Genomic DNA, 13,984 nt, shown 5'->3' with positions numbered 1-13,984 from the left:
CAGTTGCTTTTCAGTTTTATTTCTTTAAGTTTCCTATATACAAATTTAAAAAATAGCTTTTTTACTTAATAATTAGTGAAAACTGGTAGACTATCCTGGCTTAATTCCAAAAGAAAAAGATTAGAGTATACAATTAGAATAATGTAATTCTCTTGCTTGAACTAAAAGCCAGCTTCTTCCAGCACAATTTCTGATGAAATGTTTTCACTCACTTTATTTTTGATTTATTGTAGTAAAAATATCTGTACTACATATCCATATAAATATATGTAACATTGTGCAGTATTTAAAAAATTTATGTTTCATGTCTGTTAGCTAATTCTAATTAAGTCTCTGAGCATACATGTTTGTATAATATAAAACCTAGAGTGAAAGGCTAAATATTTTACACTGAGAAAATATAAATGATAAATTATGGTTTTCTATGTTTCCACATTATATAATTATCTTAAATATAATGCAGTAGGCCTATTTTATTTTGTTTTTTAGACGGAGTTTTGCTCTATCACCCAGGCTGGAGTGCAGTGGCATGATCTTGGCTCACTGCAACCTCTGCCTCCTGGGTTCAAGCGGGAACCCTTGCCTCAGCCTCCCATGTAGCTGGGACTACAGGTGCGTGCCACCACATCCGGCTAATTTTTTGTACTTTTAGTAGAGATGGGGTTTCACTGTGTTAGCTAGGAGGGTCTTGATCTCCTGACCCTGTGATCTGCCCAACTTGGCCTCCCAAAGTGCTGGGATTACAGGCGTGAGCCACCGCGCCTGGCCAGTAGGCCCATTTTGAGAAAAAGATGTGTTTAAAATTTTTGTGGTGATTCGAGACAGAAGGTAAGTATCATTTACTTTCTCATGGCAGTAACCATAGAGTGGCAATTACTTTTCCTTTTACTGTGTGATTACTCATTAGACATTAATAAGTTTATTATTTTAGCGTGCCTTACTTACAGAGTAGGTCTCATGTCATTTATTGGTTGGCTGTCAACAATGACCCATAAATCTAAATACTGTATTTTACTTCTATTTGAATATATCATAATGTTGAAAAAGTTGGAGTGCCCACCTCATGTTGACCCTATTTGTTTATTCTAAGGAAGGTCCCAACCTACTTTTGTGGTCTTAACTGTTTTTACATCCTTGTGTATGCTGTATTCCTGTCAACCCAGGCTACTGGTTTTTTCCTGCAGGTGACCAACCTTTCCACCTTCATGATTTTGTTCTTTCTTCCTCCAAACAGCCCAGTCTCTACACACTGCAATTCTACTCACTGCTGAAGGGCTATCTCAAATGATGTGTTCTGTGAGGTTTTTTTCCTGGTAGTTGCAAGTGCATGAATGCTCCCCTCCCACTGAGTTCTGCCTTCCATTATAGGAATATTTTACTGCTTTATTCTTTCCTCCTGCTTCCAACTAGGATATAATAAGCTCACAGAGAGAAGGAAAGGGACCATGCCTTACTCATCTTGTGTACTAAAGACAGTAAGTACTGCTAACTTAAATTTAACTGTTGGATCACACACACGATTAACTTAAAAAAATCTTGGATTGCTTTTTAAACACAGGAAATCTTCAAATGGGTTTTCAACTGTATTGGCCTTACTCTTGGTGAAAGGAAGATGGGTTACATATTTTAAATATGCAGAAAGAAAAGAAATTTATCATTTTAAAGACTAATCAAGAATATAATTTCATCTGCTACAGAAAAAATTTGAGAGGGATAAGTTTGGCATTTATGGCCGGGCGAGGTGGCTCACACCTGTAATCCCAGCACTTTGGGAAGCCAAGGCAGGTGAATCACTTGTGGTTGGGAGTTCCAGACCAGCCTGGCCAACATGGTGAAACCCTGTCTCTACTAAAAATACAAAAATTAGCCAGGTATGGTGGTACACGCCTGTAATCCCAGCTACTCGGGAGGCTGCAGCAGGAGAATCGCTTGAATCCGGGAGGCTGAGGTTACAGTGAGCTGAGACTGTGCCACTGCACTCCAGCCTGGGTGACGGAGACTCTGTGTCAACAAAGAAAAAATATGTATGTGTGTGTGTATATATATGTGTGTGTGTATATGTGTGTGTGTGTGTGTGTGTATGTATTTACTGGAAAATGTCTGACTTCTTTTTATGTACAGAAAAACTTTACAATAAAGTGGACCTCCTGGGACCTCTTTTCTTGTGGGTGGGGTGCTGGCTGAGTATTAGAGGAGTGACTGTGACACAGGATGAACACATAAAAGAGTACGCAAAAAGACTAGGAAGATGTACTTGTGGCAATTTCTGGTTTGAAAGGAAGATGTAGTAAGATTATTTATTGCCTGCAATGTTCAGTGTTGCCCCAAAAACACTGTTTTAGTCTTGTAGTGAAGCATTTATTATTCACATGCTACCTTCATAAATTAAACATTAACTTCACCATGTAAGAATGTAAATATGGGCAAAATGATCAGGTGATATAATTCTATCTTCAATGAATTGTATCATTTTCAATGAAGATGCCTTCAGGACACAGACCATTAAATATCCAAGGAGTTAGTGAAGCAAAGTAAAATTTTGTATTAATTATCAAGTTTATGATTTTTCTAAATTAAAAGGGCTCAAAATTAAAAATTTTTATTGGTATGATCAACGATACTGAATTTCAAGCTTCCATCTTAATTTCAACAAGCCAGTTAAAAACATATGAGTTTAACAGTAAAACATCATAATCAAAAATACTTTATAATTATTATTTCCCATCTACTTAATCATCCCAAATAATAACTGATCAAGTTTTAGCCTATTTCTTTGTTTTCTACTTTCTAGATTTGTGTTATAGTTTCAAATGAAACTGTGATTATATTGCTGAATCATGAGATTTTATTTTTCCATGTCATTACAAATTCTTTGATAATAATAATAATGGCTCTATTATACTCCATCTTCCACCTTAAACATTAATTTAATAGTTCCACTAACATTGAATTAGGCATGAAGTTTGTGTCTACTGTTTTATTCTTGAGTATAACAAATAAACATTCTTCTACATAAATTTTGGGTTGTATCTCTGTCTAATTTCTAGTATTAGAATTATAGAGTCACATGGTATGAACCTTTTCATGGCTCCTGACACATTTTATCATAGCACTTTCAAAGAGAGGTGTGCCAATTTAGTCTTCTACTGTTAACAACCTCAAGACACATTTAATAGTCTGTGTTAAAGTCTCAAAAATAAAGGATAAAACTATTTAATTATATAAAATGATTATGAAAATATTGATGTTTCAGTTTAGAAGATAAAAAACTTTTATTATTACACAGTGAATTTATTAGCTGACTAATAAATACTTATAGACATATAGGGTAAATAATACTGTAAGTACGTCTTCATCCTTCATTCATCTTAGTAGGATAACAGATCTCGTGACTCTGATTTGGCATTTGAAACCTAATGAATCCATGTATTTAATGTTTTATTTATTCAGAAATTTTCTAAATTGTAGAATATTTGGATAGTTTTCTCAGTCTCAATAAATCTTTAAGTTTGACACATTTTTGGGCAATTCATACGGATTAGCAGTTTTCATCCTGATTAAATCTGACAGCCACACCATAAGAATTTTCTAAATGCTTAACTGGATAATAGTTATTTAAGAACACTGTATTTCTTCCTACCCTGCTGCCTCTACTCCTTTAACCATCATGAGAACATGACTACTACTACCTTTATTTCATGCACAATTTCTATAGTCTGTGATTTTATTCTAATAATCAAATACCCATGTGGCTAGTTTGATTACAATACCTGCTGGACTAGGCATGATGGGTGTTCCTGGTGGCCCTCCACCTCCTGGAGGACCCTAAATAATTACACAAAATTTCAGTAAAAATAAGGCATTGCATAACAAAAAACAGAAGTTAGACTTATATCTATAATAATCCAATTTGAAAATAAGAACAGAAATAAATTTTCTCTATAATTTCCTTTCTTTGAATGCACAATCATTTATTCTACAAAACATAATTTAGCTTAAATATGTTGAGACTGTTTTGACAAATTTCCAAAAACAATGAGCCTGTAACATTAATTCATTATTCATGACTTAATTATATCAGTTACAATGAGGTTAAGAAGAAACCATTCAACAGGGCCTTTAAAAATCCATACCACAGAAATAATTCATATGTATTTTTAGTTTTTATAGAAAGCTAAAATAGTATTCACTTAGAAAATATCTTTAAAAATGAAGATATCTGCTTATTGATTCATATTTTTTAAAAAATGCACTGATGTCATTTCTTTCTTCTGTCAGCATCAATTGCAATGTTTCTGGAGCACTGTACCTTCCACTATCACATCAATTAGAAATGAAAGGCACAGTTGACTAATGCTGTGGGTTACTGAGGCTGTAGCTACACAATCAAACTGAAATGGAGATTAGGTAATTCTAAAGTTAATTCAATAATTTCACATAACCAAAATAGATAAGTCAGGCAATGGGTTTTAGGCTTTTTCAGATGCTCTACATACAGCAATCAAATTAACTTTTAAATGGCAAAATTTTAACTTCATTCTGAAGGTACAGATACAGCCTGCCAATTATTTCAGATGAGATTGGGCACATTCAGGGTGGTATGGCTATAGACCTGCCAATTATTTCAAATAATATCTGTATTTGCACAACTTAAAATTTATTTTAAATAAATGTCTATAATTTCATAAAATGATGTATCAGCCTTATTCATTAGTGACTTTAAGAAAAAACAGGTTTTATACAAATTTTCTTACTTTCATTTTTATTTCATAGAAAATGCAAAGAAAGACTTGCTTAATTTTATAGCTTACATGAACACTGAACACTAAGTTCACAGGTCCAAAGCAGTGTGTGCTTTTCACTATGTTAATAAAACACTATTTCCATGGAGAGTGAAATGCTCACTGATTTCCTTCTTATGCATTCTCTTTTTCCCCTCCAGCTAGCCATCACCTCTGAACATTTCTGTAGGAAAGATTTCCCTTGTTATCATTTTATCCTTGTTTCCCTGTTAGGCGTTTCCCTCTAAATGGTATAACATATTTTCCTCTATGTTGATCTTGAGATGTGGCTAGGATCATAATGTGATGATGATTAAAAGGTCACTTGTAAGCTCAGGAGGCCATATAAAACTTGTTAATTTGGCTTCACATTGATATGAATTTTTGGAAAATTTTAATGTGTACTAAATGGTAATAATGATAAAAATAAGTATTCTCAATTTCAAAGAATGACCAAAAAATGAAATGATTCCTCTAAATTATTAGTCACTATTCTGCTGTCTAATTCATTTGTGATTGGGGGAAAGTTTAATGTCTTAGACGCTCTGTGTGGCGCATAGGGTTGCATGGGGGTATAGATTATTCTCCTGGAGAACTGCAAATTCAAGCATATTATTGTGTAACTGGGGATTACTCTCTTCATGATTGGACAGAGTGTATTGTACTGGTTTTCAGAAACATATGCTGAAGTAAAACACAGTACTCAGGGCAATTCTGGCCAGATTGATAACTGTTTCACTAATGAACATCAACATATGTACTGAGGTTGGCAGATGAAACAACTCAAGATGTTCACTTCTTGGCCAATACACAGGGCCTCTTCTTAACATCTGGACAAGTATTTCATTGCCCAAATAAAATGTAACATCAATTCTTACGAGCAAACAAACCCAAATGTACTTACTACATAATTCCCAGGAGATGCTGAGGAGTATGGTATCTGGAACACGAATAGGACAAAAAAATTTTTGATTCATGTAGCAATATGGACACTGACCTAAAATGAATTTATTTCATGATTTTTTGTCAAGTTTTAAAATGTATCACAAAGCATAGTAAAGGATAAAAAAATTTATGTCTGTTTAAGTACTGGAAAACTGAATAATAATAACTTGGATTCACACAAAAGAAGATAGATTTTAGTCAAGAGGATTTTAGACAGAATAACTGCTTTAAGTTACATTGGTTTCAGGTAAGTTGTACACATTGCATGATACTAATTACTTATTCTGTAAGTAGAAATATATATATATATTTGTGTACATAAAAAATGGGAAACCAGAATTTTTCAAATCAGTAGTCTTTACACATACAATTTCTAAGCTATTTACTTTTTTTTTTTTTTTTTTTTAAGACAAGTTCAGGCTACTACATTCATGCAGTATGGGTCAATACTTGATAAACAGCCCTTACCACTTCTCCATCCTTTTCTAATTAGATACTAGAAAACAATATAATAAATGCAAAAAAAGTTTGTTAATACGAGTCTCCAAAGACTATTAATTTGTGGGGATCAGATGTGGGTAACGAATTCCCTCTTTCTCTTCAAATCAAGCTTTTCACCAAGCTCTTTTCTAGAGATGATATGGTATTAATACCACATTGCTGTGATAATTTAAGAAATGAAAAACCAGAAAACCTATGTTTAAAAGTAAGCCCTTGAGTGTGTATATTAATAGTGAAAGTTAAATCCAAATATTTTCTTTTTTCACACAAGCTAACTAACTCACTTGCATGAAGATGCTGTACATCTATAACAGATATTTTTGTCTTATTCTGAAGAACACCAATAGATTACTCTCTACTCGAAGTCAGACAGCCAGGGCCAGAACAGGATCGTTATAGTAGTGAAAAGATTAGTGCTTGTACTATTCTAAACCCTCTCTCCCAGCACCTGCCATATAATTAAACATAAAAATAATATGAAACCATAAAGTAAGTATAAGGAAGTACAACCAAGTTATGATTTTCTCTTGATAAATAATTATTTGATTTTTTGGAAATATTTAATATTTAATATTAAGTTATTTGAAAAGCTTTTCTCCTCCGTATTTGGTGTTCCTGCTTTGCCTTAAGCACAGAACACATGTCCCCGAGGCCCTGCTTGGTCTGCCTATGAGTAATTCAGCACTGCAGATGGCCACTGATAGAATGCCCAGCATCACTAGGGATGAGAATTAATTCTGCTGCGTACTGAGATTTTTTTAAGGCAGTAAACGTTTACTTCATTTAGTGAATGAATACAACTTTGCTCTCTTGGGTCCCCTTCAGTTCATTATCTACCTACCATTCATCCTCTGCTTCTCATTTTTTTGGAGGGGACAAGGTCTTTTTTGTCACCCAGGCTGGAGTGCAATGGGACAAACACGGCTCACTGCAGTCTCGACCTCCTGGGCTCAAGAGATCCTCCTACTTTGGCCCCACAAGTAGTTGGGACTAAGGTGTGCTCCACCATGCCTGGCTAATTTTTAATTTTTTGTAGAGATGCAGTTTTTCTATGTTGCCCACGCTGGTCTCAAACTCCTGAGCCAAGCAATCCACCTGCCTTGACCTCCCAAAGTGTCAGGATTATAGGTGTGAGCCGCTGTGCCGGGCCTACTTCTCCTTATTTAAATGTGAGTCTGCCTTTTCCAAATCACCAATTTATCTATTGGCTCCTAGGACCAATTTCATCTCTCTCTGTTTTTAGCACTTGGCTCATGTTCTTCTGTCACTCTATATTGCCTATCATCATTCTTAAGCAACTTTAAGGTACAATCTAATTAGCCTTTAGATCTTTGGAATTTACAGTTCACTACCTTCCTTTACTTTACAGTATACTCCCCTCTCCTCCATTTATGAGTATGGTCATATCCTAAGACTCTTTACTGAACAACTAACTCCCTTGCCTGACATCTTTCTTCTTCCTCATGATACTTACAAAAATTACTCTATATTCCAACCAGGGTTTTCTAGGATCACAATTCCACCATGTTTACTTAGTACATTATTTCTCTATTAGTTTATGACTAAATTGCCTCTGCCCCTGCTTCGTGGCACTGTCAACATTTTATTTCTCACTCCAATGTCTTAAATTTATTATCATAAAGCCTACTTTGTTAATTTCCATTTCTTTGATCACCCTCTAGCCAGCCAACCTTTCTGTTTTAAAGCACAGATTTCCTGGAGAGAAACACAGAACAAGGTTGACAAGATCCAAAGTGTAATCATGCTCTCCAACTTCCACCTCATCTTAACTAATATCTGGAAGCATTTTTGGCTCAGCCTTTATGAAAGCCTTGAAGCTTACTGGTAATGTATCAGTAAACCCAGTAAACTTCATGGGGGACAAAAAGCCCTGATTTATAGTATTTGCCAGTTACTGTGGTGTAAATATTTCCACATGGCAAATTTTAAGCTAACAGTGGTTTAACAAACAGCTCATGAAATTCCTGAATATTTAACAGTGGACTCTTGTGAGCTGGCAATCATGGTGATTACACCATCCTGAGTAAATATTCTGTCTTCCTGTCATACATTGAAGGTATCGGCGCTCTTGCTTTACCTTCATTTTCAGCTCAACATTCCATTATTTATAGATTTAAATTTTCATGTATTCATCCCAGATAGGAAAAAACAAACTTTCTATTTATTTCCAAAGGTAGCTTTTTCCCAAGTATCTCCTTCTTAAGTCCTTGCTCCTTTTATATTATTTATTTATTTTATTCTTTTTATTTATGTTTTGAGATGGAGTTTCGCCCTTGTTGCCCAGGCTGGAGTAAAGTGGCGCGATCTTGGCTCACTGTAACCTCTGCCTCCTGGGTTCAAGCAATTGTCCAGGCTCAGCCTCCCAAGTAGTTGGGATTACAGGTGTCTGCCATCATGTCCGGCTAATTTTTGTATTTTTAGTAGAGACGGGGTTTCACCATGTTGGCCAGGTTGGTCTTAAACTCCTGACCTCACGTGATCCACTCGCCTTGGCCTCCCAAAGTGTTGGATTTACAGGCGTGAGCCACTGCACCTGGCCTCCTTTTATATTTTTAATTTCTCCTTCTTCATGATTCCTTCAAACAGTTAAATATAATAAACATTTAAAAATACTTTTTAAAATGTTATCTCAACTAGTTGTTTAATTTCTTTCAATTTTTTGCCCTGTCAAGCTCTTTAATTTTGGCATATGCTGTTTCTATTTCATAGTCTTTGATGTCTTCATTAAAAATCAGCATTTGGGCTCCTAGCCCTAGCACTAGTAGTGTAAAGGACGTAAAATATTAACAATATAGGTAGAAGTACCATGTGGGTACAGAAGACATATTTGAGCTGGACAGCTGGGACTTATAGAGAGTAGATGCCCATCAGAAAGACAAAGAGAAGAACTGCTATAAAAAGCAAAGAAAGAAAGAAAAGAAATCATGGTTTATTTGGAAAATGCTATGCTATGTTATATAGCTGCTATAGTGTGGGGCTTATAGGGGGTTGTGGCAAAGGGTGAGGCTGCACAGTCAGACTATGAATGAATTTATGCTGTAGGAAGTAAGGAGTCATGGGTTTTATAGAGACACGTTCAAATGTATGTTTTTAAAATCTTTTTTTATTTTTAAATGTTTTGTACAGACAGAGCCTCATTTTGTTGTCCAAGCTGGACTCAAACTCTTGGCCTCAAGGTATCCTCCTGACACAGCTTCCTGAAGTGCTGGGATTATAGGCATGACCCACCACACCTGGCCCTAAATTTATGTTTTAGAGAAATAAATCTAGAGGCGTCATGGAATATGAATACAAGTTAGAAGACCATTGGAAAAAATCCAGGCAAGAGATGACAAAGAGTGACAGGCAGTGCTGATAAAGATAAGCAGGAGTAGGAGAATCTGAGGGTCATTTCACAAAGTACTTGGCAGAGCTTGGTGACAAACTGGGTATGGCAGACAAAGAAAGGAAGAAGTTAAGATAATTCCTAGGTTTTCAACTTGGTGACTGGGTAGATGATGGTGCTACTCATTTATACATAGGGAATTCAGGGAGTGGGGCAGGTTTGGGGAAATGTCTGATTATTGGATTTGAAGGCACCAGTAGACACTGAGATAGATATGATAAACAAACTTTTAGAAACACAGGTCTAGAACATATCAGAGACCAGGACTAACGATATAGCTTCAACTGAATAAATTTCTACTTTGTGCTGGACAAGATACTTGATCTAAGATTCAACTAGTTTTTGGTAGTTGAAACAACATGGTAACATTAAAATGAAAAAAAAAAAAAAAAAGCAGCCAAGAAATATAATTAGAAAACATTGCCAATTAAGAATGGGTAGAGACCAGGCATGGCAGCTCACACATGTAATCCCAGCACTTTGGGAGCTGAGGCGGGAGGATTACCTGAGCCCAGGAGTTTGAGACCAGCCTGGGCAATATGGCAAAACCTTGTCTCTGCAAAAAAACAAAACAAAACAAAAATTAGCCAACCATGGTGGCATGTGCCTCTAGTCCCAGCTACTCAGGAGGCTGAGGTGGGAGGATTGCTTAAGCCCAGGAGGTGGAGGTTGCAGTAAACTGAGACTGCACCACTTGCACCACTGCACTCCAGCCTGGGCAACAGAGTGAGACCCTGTCCTGACCCACTCCCTCAAAAAAAAAAAAAAAAAAGAGAGATAGAGAGAGAGAGAGAGAATGGTGGATATGTGACTGCATGAAAATCAGGAGAAATATAAAAAGTCAAGCAAGCTAGATTTTTAAGAAGGAGGTGGATGTAGTGATTAGGAAATATCTAAACTGGGTTTATTCTTGAACGCTGTCAGGCTTTTAAGATTTTTACCTTTCTGTGATACACCTAAAAATAAATAATAAAAAAGTAATAAATATATGGAAAACTAAAGAAACATTATTAAACTGAAAAAAGAAAAGATATTAAGACAAAACCAAGGAGTCAAATATCTCAAAGGTTAGGTACGATGAGGACAGAAAGTAAGTCACTGTGTTTGGTTGGTAAGTAGAAAGTCACTAATAACCTTCAGAATAGGACTTTCGTGGGAATTGAAATGGGTTGAGAAGTAAATTCAATAAACTTCCATTCATTACCTGTCATGTTTCAGGTACTTCATTGCCACATGGTGATGAAAAAGACAGAAAGGCCAAGAAATTAATTATCTAGGAGAAGGTGGTGAGGGAGTGGAAGTGTGGGAGACACGGGATGGTGGCTGGAGACTGAGGAAGGGTTGAGAGAAGTTTTGTAGTGGTAACCCCTCCCAACTCTAGAGGAGTGGAGAACTAGGGCTTTCAGGTTGTCTTGGGATTTTGTTCACAGCACGGCACTAGAGGAAAGTTCCAGTCAATGGAAAGGAATATAGACCAAAGACTCATCTGAAAGAGTGAATGAGTAGGATATGCAAAGAAGTAACAAGAAATAGAATAAAGAGAATAGATAGGGACAGGCGTGGTGGCTTACACCTGTAATCCCAGCACTTCGGGAGGCCGAGGTGGGTGGATCACCTGAGGTCAGGAGTTCGAGAACAGCCTGGCCAACACGGTGAAACCTTGTCTCTACTAAGAATACAAAAGTTAACTGGGCATGGAGGTTGGTGCCTATAATCCTAGCTACTCGGGAGGCTGAGGCAAGAGAATCATTTGAACCTGGGAGGTGGAGGTTGCAGTGAGCCGAGATTGTGCCACTGCACTTCAGTCTGGGTGACATGAGCAAAATTACATCTCAAAATAAATAAATAAATAAAGGGAGAGAGAGAATAGATGGGTCAGAATTGAAAAGAAAAATATATGTATATTTCTATTTCGGAGATAAGAAGGAAGAAGGGTGACTAAAGGTCTGATAACATTGGAAGTAAAGGGCAGAATCTGAAGAAATTTGGATCTAATGGTCTCTTCTTCTCCTTTGTAAAATACGACACAATTTTAGCTTATAGAGAAGGCGCCAAACATAATGTAGGTGCAGAATGAGAATAAAGAATTGCAATAGTATTCACTGAGGAGGACAAGAAAAGCAGCTAAGGAAGAGTGAAAGAAACAAACTGCTGGTAAAGCATCAGGGAGGACCTAGCTGAGGTTGAACATCACAGATCCTAATTATAATGTGTCAAGCATAAGAAAGAAATACGCATTAGACATTGTGGAAGAAGCAAAGGTGTCCTACAAATACTTCAAATTTAACGTTCAAAAAAACAAAAACCAAAGCCCCCAAACCTCATTGCCTACCTCTACACCTGCTGCTTTTCCTATGATCCTAGCTCAGTTGTGTTACTCCCATTCTCCTACCTACCTGGATTCAAAAAGTTGAAATCACCTTCAACTCTTTCCTTCTCTTTATCCTAAATCCTCCTTCTAACCCTACCTTATACTTTATATCAAATACCCATTAAGATGAAATGAAAGGTAAAAATGAAGATGTAGAAGATAAGCAAAATTAGAGGACTAGAAAGTCAGAAATACAGAATTCGAAGAACTTATTATTTGACAGAGAATAAAATTAAGGGCCACACATACTGTCTGGCTACTCTAGACAGATCACTCAAAAGCTGTGATGAGAATCCAAATATTCTGAAATGTTCTGAGTCCCAATACCCATGATTGTGGTGCTCTGGTAGAGGGCAGAGGGCTTTCATTTTGTTAAATGATCTGTAACATTTTAGATAAGTGCCTTTCTTCAACTGTGAAGTTTAAAGCTATCTTACAAGCACTGGTTTACTAGAAATAAGGGAAGATAATATCAAGACATTATCTGTACCACATGAAATTAAAAATATTCTACTCTATTTTAGTGCTTTTTTTAAAAAAATGAGCACCTATTTGTATAGAGCAGAGCCTATTTGGAGTAGTGTGTTCATATTTCTTTTCAGCTTAATCACTATTAATAGATTTTTATATTTTCCTTAAAGGAGTTTCTCTTTTTCCTCTAACAAGTAAGCGAATTAATGAATACAATGCTACACTGAACATTTGTTGTTTTTGCCTATCCCCTCTTTTACTATCCATTCCTTTAATTTTCTTTGGGGAACTATTTCTGCCTTATTTTTTCTCCATGTGGCTTGGATGGGACTCAGGATGACATTATTTAAACTTCTGGAACCAAATGTGCTCAAAACCAAAAATATACCTGGACTTTTCAGATACATGATCCAGTAATACTCTTTTTCAGTACCAGTCTAGTTTGGTTGGTTTTCTGGACCTTGTAATCAAAAGTGTCTATTTTCAATAAAATGATAATGATCAGAACCTGCTGCTTAGCCAAAGATCACAATCCTTTGTAATAAAGATAAAAAATGAAAAGTTACAATTAGGGAGTTTGTAAATAAACCTCTAAGTAAGAATCTGAGACCAATACTGACTGTAATGCTCAGAGGTAAGAAAATTAAAAATAAAAATCACAACTTTTATTCGGAATTAAAAATATGAGTTTGCCCTTAAAAATGTTTTTCCTGCTGTCATGTAAAAGAGTGCCAAAAATATTTTTGACCAAAACACTTTTATATGACAAAATTGTGGACAAAGATTAGGCAATAAACACATATATTATGGATAATGACAAACAGGTTTCATACTTTCAGAGAAGTGACTTATAAACATGGAAAGTAGAAAGGTTAGACTGAATCCTGTAGGGATGGACTGAAATGGAAGCATCAGTGTGCACTCATGCACATTAGGTAAAGGTATAGATGTGTGTGGCTATGTGTATACACATAGATATATTTCCTAGTTCTGTTAGTTGAGAGGGTCTAAAAGTTGTATTACTCTAGTGGGTTCTAAATACCAATATCCACTAAAAGAACCCCAAGCTCCTTAAAGAAGTGGCTGTTTCCAGGGCTAAAACTGGGAAAATATAAGAAGAGCTTCAAAGTGCTCAGAGAATAATAGGGACATGTTTAAAGGTTAAGTGATCCAGCTTAAAAGGGAAAACTTGGAACAATTTCAGCATCCTAAACATAGAGAATAAAATAATTCATAAATATATCTTATATACATAAATGAATATGAATGGAAAAGAAAAAGCAACTGTTATAGTTAGCTAACTAATAAATGGAGAAGGAAAGACAGAATTCAAAATATCCATTTGACAACCAACGAAGTAAAAAAGTGATTCAAGCAAGAATCATCAATAGATGTCCAAAATAGCAGATGAAAGTATAAGGAGGAAGAGGAGACTTACTGTACATTCAAAGTGTGTCTCTAAGTTAATAAGTACAAGGGGAAAAATAGTGATTTTATAGTGGAGAAGCC

General features: G+C 35.8%; 1 protein-coding gene across 5 annotated transcripts in view; it reads right to left on the bottom strand.

Moving 5' to 3' along the window:
* The window catches only part of SSBP2 (single stranded DNA binding protein 2), a 334,150-nt gene that overhangs the window by 22,557 nt on the left and 297,609 nt on the right, over positions 1-13,984 (bottom strand). For all 5 annotated transcript variants that reach the window (XM_050795692.1, XM_050795693.1, XM_050795695.1 and 2 more), the window contains 2 exons: positions 5,686-5,721; positions 3,771-3,825 (listed from right to left, as the gene is read on the bottom strand). In XM_050795692.1, the coding sequence (XP_050651649.1) occupies positions 3,771-3,825; positions 5,686-5,721 (91 nt within the window). The remainder of the gene's footprint in view (positions 1-3,770; positions 3,826-5,685; positions 5,722-13,984) is intronic.

Source organism: Macaca thibetana, chromosome 6 (assembly GCF_024542745.1).
Source record: "Macaca thibetana thibetana isolate TM-01 chromosome 6, ASM2454274v1, whole genome shotgun sequence".
Taxonomy (NCBI): domain Eukaryota; kingdom Metazoa; phylum Chordata; class Mammalia; order Primates; family Cercopithecidae; genus Macaca; species Macaca thibetana.
This window is presented reverse-complemented; position numbering and strand designations above follow the sequence as displayed.